We start from the raw sequence: 6,365 nt of genomic DNA on the forward strand, positions 1-6,365 counted from the left end.
GATGCTCGCCTGCACACTGGAATCCTGCTGCAGCTTCTCGCGCTGCTCGTTCATCAAGTCCTCCGACAGCTGATCCAGAGATATTGTCGCCAGCGGTCCCTCGTCTATGTTGCACCCGGTCCACGGATTCCAGTTCGGCTGCGGTGGCGACCAGCTTACGAAACCGGCGGGTTGTGGCACAGAAGATATGAAGTCGTCCAAAACTTTATTCGTCAACAAAGATATGCCGGCTGACGCACCATTTTCCTCTTTCACCGCGGTATTCCCTTCTTTCGACACCGACGGCTGTATTTTAGACAAATATTTTACTTTACACGTCTGTTTATGCGTAAACATGAAGAAAGGCAAATAGAAATGACGAGCACCATCTCAACATCAATTGGTTTTATATCCAAACTCATCAGGACGTCGTGGATCTGACTTTCCAGCTCTGGTGAAATCTTCACGGGATAAGGTTTCATCTGTTGAGCATCCTTGTTCTTTTTCAATGTACCACTAAATGCTTCGATAACGCCTAGATGATACAGCTGGCGGACAATGGACAAAGCGCAGCTTTTCGAAGCTGTTTGTTTGTTCGATCCAGTTTCACGGCCAGTTATACCTGAAGCACGTTAAAGAATTGTTACACTCGTGCAACTGTGACTGGGTACACCTAAATAAATTAACATACTTCGTCCAAGTTGCTTGATGTGAAGCGTCATCTCTGCCATGAAACTCCTGCGAGTAATAGTTTTTATTACAGATGTTGCGAAAGATATCGCTTAGATATTATTAACGGAATCAATAATTAAGGGAACAATGTGAAAGAAATACAAAGGTAAAGTAATGCAGTTTGAACCGAGACAGAGATACTTCAAATAATGGAACAAGACGTTTGCGATTGTAAATTGAAAACGAAAACTAATTTATATCGTTACAATTTCATCTGTAAAAATTATACAAGTCAACGTGTATATTTTGTTGTAAGTTTGTCGAAGCGTATAAAACGATCCTCGGAATAAGCGTCTATCTCGAAGGTTTGTTCCACTTATTCCCTTAATTACATCTAACGGTAACAACTTACCATTTGGAGACGTTACAGACGACCACATTGGAGTACATTGGAGAAAGTTTCTTTGTGTCGTTGCACCAAAACCACTATTAAATCATTTTAATAAAAGCTTTGGTTCAACGCCATCAACGTTTTGCTGCACAAGAGAGTCGACGACCACTCTCTTGCGCCGGTTTCAGACATGAGCGAGCAATATACTCCAACATGGTCTTGTTAAATCTCAAATGGCAACAACAATCGGCGTGCGATTGCTCGAGCGAATTATTGCGAATCGAGCTACAAATCGAGCATTACAGTCCAATTGCGGTAGAAAAACTCCCTGACGAGACTCCATACCTCGTATGATCCGGACCGACCGGAGTATATTTGTAATCGGCATTAATTTTGCTAGTTTGCATAAACTGATGTAGCTTGGACTTGGCGTTTTCTATCGTCCAGTTGCCGTGTATGCCGGAGTTGACGTCAACGTCCTCCGCGTCCTCCACCTTCTTCTGATCCGCCAGCCTGTCCATGTACGTGTAATTGCTCTGGCCGCGATCGGTCGGATTGTACGGCCTGTACGCCTCGCCGATGTCGTTCGGCCCCATGCCGCTCTGGAACACCGGCCTCACCGGCGCCGCGACCTCGCTCGCGACCCCGTCCGGCGCCGCCGCCGGCAGCGTCGCCGCGTCCGTCGGCACGTCGTTCGGGTTCACGCGAGCCGTGCGCACCAGGTAGTTGACGTAGTCCTTGGCGGCGTTCCCTTGCGCGTCCTTCTTGTTGGTCGAATTGCCCGCGCCGACATAGTCGAAGCCAGGCACACGCAGCTCGCAGAGAAACCGCTGCCTGTGCTTCGGCCCTGCGAGATGCGAAAAGAGCGGCCTGTTTACCATCCGTCAACCTCGAAACGGCAATAACGCGGACGTGGCTTACCCGTCGGTCTCACGTCGAACTGCGGCTCGTTCCCGTTCCTCGAGCACCACTGGTGAAAGAAGGATTTGATATCGCCCATTTTCCCCGAGTTCACTCGTCGCTGTCCTCACGCTAGCGTCTCTTCCACGAAATCCGAGGGGGACAATAAATGATAATCGAGCGTCTCGCACTCACATTTCCGCTGCGAAAGGAGCGATCGAAGCGACGAACAGCGCAGCCTTCGTTTGAGTTTACCTTTTTACGGAAGTCTTTCAACCGGTAGGTTAGGTCAGGTTAGGTCAGCGCGATGTTAAAAATTTATACTTTTGATCGTTTTACCTTTAACAGAAACGCCGTCGGCTTCTTTGGTCGTACAGAGCGACTAAACTCTTCACTCTATTTCGTCTCACTCTCCGCCCCCCGTTTAGTTTCGATACCTCGTCAAGGCGCCTATTCGGCTTTTAATAACTCGGGCCTCCGTTAACTTGCTCTCCGCCGGGTTACGCGCAAGTGTTCACTGTCAAAATTTTCCCCACTTATCGTTAGAAGACGTCCGGGTCACTCGGCAATCTCGGAATCCCACACGGGAACCTTCCCGCACAACACCGCGAAGCTACGTAGAGTACCTAACCTCTAGTGAGAGTATGGCCAACCTCCGACATTAACAGGGAAACTGTGGCGCGCTTTTCAAATTCATTTCTGGTTTTTTTTCCAATTGCAAGCCTCTTCATATATCGGCTGTATCCCGATATTCACTGCCAGAGTGAAAATCTGTAGTGAACGTGACGTAAAGTATAGATTTTTAGTACTGGTAGTGAATATCGGAACGCAGCCACGTTAACTTCTATATGTGAATCTGAAATACTATTGGGAAACGTGGACATGAACTACGTAGCCAATGTCCACATTTCGCCAAGTGGCTTCATATTGATAACGTAAATTTTGCTAAGGCACGGATTTGTTCAAAGATCAACGAAACGCGTATCATTAAGGCAATTTTTTTTCAAGTATACAATTGTTTAGTATATTTCGAGATAATTATACATATTAGAATTGTCATACACACCTTAAAAGAACATTTACAATGTGCGTGTAAGTCTACAATAGATGATTTAAGCCCTAAACTTTAAGAAATTGACCAATCACGGCCAAGTATGAGTAGAATACGCGACTGTGATTAGTCAATTTCTTAAGGCTTGGGGTTTAAATCTCTATTGTAGACTGGGACTAAAGACCATGCAAAGGTCTTTCTCGTGAGTTATAGAAATATTTTTCCACCTAAAAGTACGTTAAAATTTACGGATATATTTATACACTAACTTCCCAGAGAACATGCATGTCCAAAAGACATCTTTAAGACGTCTGTTAGTCGTCTTTTAGACATAAGACTAATAGACGCGTTCAAGATGTATTTTAGACAAGCATGTTCTCTGGGTTATTAATTATTATGTGCGTACGAATTATTTAGTATTAACTAAACGCTTAATCTACTATATATAGTACAGCTGCGTATAAAAATTGCATTCAACTACACTTCTACTCGGTAAAAGATATTGTAAGATGTGCTTTTTCTTTTCACTTAACTCGTACACTCCACTTAAACCAATTTCGACTGTGTTTGTCAACAACGTGGGAAACAATTCAAGTACATTCTAGCATTCCAACTTCACCAAACAACAAAGTACCTCGACTTCTCTATTTGTACTGTCATACATATATTAAAATTTATTTTGAAACTGACAAATCTTTAGCACGATTGGCGAGAGAAAGACAGAGGGGACGAACGTTAAAATTAAATTCGTCATGTCATTCTCGAGGGCGAGAATTATCTTTAAAGTTGTCTTATTTGTCATGTATTAAAAACTTATTGTCCCGCTTAAAAGATAAAGGCTAGGCTGTTCGGGGCTGGCGCGAGTTTCGGGGTGTTTGCGGCTCTGGGGCTGTGCGGCGCTTTGCGAGCGGAGCCAACGGGCGTCGTTGCCGCGGCGAGATGCTTCCTCAGCGGCTTCATGGGCGTTCGCACCGGCGTCCTGTTGACGTTGCTCTTGTTCGAGTTCCTTAGTATCTGCTCCGGCAGCATCGAGCTGTGTAGCTCCTCCCTGTCAGTCATGTGGCCCTGGAACTGATTGTAGGTCGTGTCGGTGATGCTGTTGATGGGCGACAGCGAGTTCCTCTTCTTCTGCCCGCCCTTGGAGGATCTGCCCGGCTTCTGGATTTTCGGCAGCCTCCCGCTCCTTCGGACCTTGGACACGGTAACGGTAGGCATGGCCTTGTCGCCGTTCTTGTTCCTGCGCTTTATTGACGAGTTGGGAGACGGGCTGAACAATTTGCGCTTCGACAGCCCCGGTCGGGGCGTCAGAACCTTGTGCACGCTCAGGGACATGCCCGGCGTCCGCTTCGAGCTGTTCAGAGGCGACTTCTTGATCGACCTATCCTTCGCTTCCTTCCTCGCTTTCTTTATCGTCTCCTTCTCTTGAGTAATACTTTCCCAGGTCTCCGCCAAAATGGTTTCCAGCGACGTGCCGTTAATGGTAAAAATTTGATCGTGCTTAGACTCGTATTCTTGGAGTAGCTGCCTCAACTCCGCTTCTATCTTGGGCAACTTCTTCTGGATCGCCTTGCGCTCCTTCTCCTCCATCAGCAATTTCCCACCGCGATTGTGGTAGCGATCGGGATTGTTTGCCCGCTGCAGCAGCTCCTTTATCTTCATTATCAGGCTGTCCCGCTGCTCCAGAAGCTCGAATATAGTTCGATTATCGTTGTAAAACTTGCGCAGCCTCTCCACCTCCAGCTCGTGCAACGTCAGCAGGTCCTCCGTGAACGTGTTGGAGTAGAATGGCGCGAAAGTGGTCCTCTCCTCCTCGCAATACTTGCACTGGTCCCACAGATCCAGCAGTTCGTATCTGACCTGCTTGACATACTTGGAGATGTTCTCTTTCCTCTTTTCTTTGCAGCGCTTTATCTCCGCGCTGAAGGCACTCACGGTACTAGTACTATAGCCAGAGTGCTTTTCGAGGAACGATTGACAAACATCGACCGGCTCGTCGAGATACTTCCACAGCGCCATTAGATCCTCCTTCATCCTCTCGACGCAGCACTTAGTATCTTCCACCTGCGTACTCAGCCCGTCCCTGAACTCGCGCAACTTCGTCATATTGCTCGCACACAGCACGAACTCCCTGGGATTGTTGCAGACCAGTTCCTCGAAGGGCGAGGACGGAGATATATCCAAGTCGCCCATCATCCTGACGACGTCGCGACGCACGTCTGCGAAAACGTTCTCCAAACGCATCTTCTCGATCTCCTGCTTCTGCAGATAGACCTTGAAGCTCTCGAGCTCTAGCTCGGTGGGCAAAACGTCCGCGACGATGTTCACCGCCTTGCAACCGAGCCTTTTACAGATGTCGCTTTCCTGCGACAGCAACTCCTGCAAGATCAGCATACGCTTCTTCTTTATGCACTCTAACTCTTGTAGGTCCGCCCGCAGCATCTGCTCGACCTTGCACAAGGGGACCTGATCGTACGTTTTGTGTATCATATCTATTTGCAGCTCCGCGTATAGCGATGTCGTTTGCTCCAAGAGATTCTGGACGCTGTCGAGTAGGAGCTGCTTTTTCGACTGCGCCTCACATACCATATCGCTGAAGAGGAACTTTACGTGATCGTGTGCTTGCTCGTAGTATGTCATGCGCATGTCCTGGGTGCAACCGATGTCCACCCAGACATCTCGCAGGTCCTCGAGTCCCTGGTCGGTGATCACGGCCATTCTTGCCGCAACGGCCTTCCACTCCGGTTGATCGCCCATAATTTGGACTTAATGTTCTTCGGGAAGTAATAATATTGCAAATTAGAATCAGAGCCGCTTTAAATTGCGCGTAATCGTATACGTACCTCGATCCCTGTCACTCTATTGCACGAAATAGACTCACACGCGTCACGGCTCGTCGTAAGCGACGCCGCGTTACGAACATGCTGTCTCGAATGCCGTTACCTTTTGAAATTTAAACGGTCTGCATTGGGTATACGCGTTTACTCGCTTGGCGATCTTGGCGTTGTTGTCGCAACGTGTTCCGAAAACGATCCGAAATGTCACTGCACCGTTTGCACCTCGCGAGTGTACGGAAGTGTAGCCGAAAAGAATAAACCGCTCAGCAGACAGTAAAGCCTATCACACAATACTAGGCAACAGGTAATAGGAATATCGTCGGAAATTTTCTTCCAACCAATCCAACGCGTCAGAAATTCTATTCTCTGTTTTTGTTGCCTGGCATTGTGTGACAGGCTTTAAGCCAACGGTACACGGTACTATTTTTCCCACTGGATTGCTTACGAGAGCCAATCAGAATGCAGAGTTTTCGATCAGGTGACTAAAGCCCGTATCAGACTACGGATTGGGATTGGGATTAGATTGAAATTTGACCAA

The 6,365-nt window shown here is 47.5% G+C and overlaps 2 protein-coding genes across 3 annotated transcripts in view; both read right to left on the minus strand.

Moving 5' to 3' along the window:
* The window catches only part of LOC105567320 (dosage compensation regulator), a 7,624-nt gene extending 4,520 nt beyond the window's left edge, over window positions 1–3,104 (minus strand). Inside the window, exons 1-6 of the mRNA XM_012022101.1 lie at window positions 2,282–3,104; window positions 1,964–2,211; window positions 1,388–1,889; window positions 671–717; window positions 366–601; window positions 6–285 (exon numbers count right to left, since the gene is read on the minus strand). Of these exons, the coding sequence (XP_011877491.1) occupies window positions 6–285; window positions 366–601; window positions 671–717; window positions 1,388–1,889; window positions 1,964–2,042 (1,144 nt within the window). The 5' untranslated portion in view covers window positions 2,043–2,211; window positions 2,282–3,104. The remainder of the gene's footprint in view (window positions 1–5; window positions 286–365; window positions 602–670; window positions 718–1,387; window positions 1,890–1,963; window positions 2,212–2,281) is intronic.
* A 2-nt stretch (window positions 3,105–3,106) lies between these two features.
* LOC105567225 (protein regulator of cytokinesis 1-like) lies at window positions 3,107–6,203 on the minus strand. 2 transcript variants are annotated; one of them, XM_012021910.1, is made up of 3 exons: window positions 5,834–6,203; window positions 5,577–5,764; window positions 3,107–5,369 (listed from the first exon to the last, which is right to left on the minus strand). In XM_012021910.1, exons 2-3 carry the CDS (start codon window positions 5,745–5,747, stop codon window positions 3,819–3,821), a joined length of 1,722 nt encoding a protein of 573 aa, XP_011877300.1. In that variant the 5' UTR covers window positions 5,748–5,764; window positions 5,834–6,203; the 3' UTR covers window positions 3,107–3,818. The 2 variants fall into 2 exon arrangements, with proteins under 2 accessions (XP_011877300.1, XP_011877299.1); XM_012021909.1 differs by having other exon boundaries at window positions 3,107–5,764.
* Between the last annotated feature and the right edge of the window lie 162 nt (window positions 6,204–6,365).

Source organism: Vollenhovia emeryi, unplaced genomic scaffold (genome assembly GCF_000949405.1).
Source record: "Vollenhovia emeryi isolate VEMERY1.0 unplaced genomic scaffold, V.emery_V1.0 DF939139.1, whole genome shotgun sequence".
NCBI lineage: Eukaryota > Metazoa > Arthropoda > Insecta > Hymenoptera > Formicidae > Vollenhovia > Vollenhovia emeryi.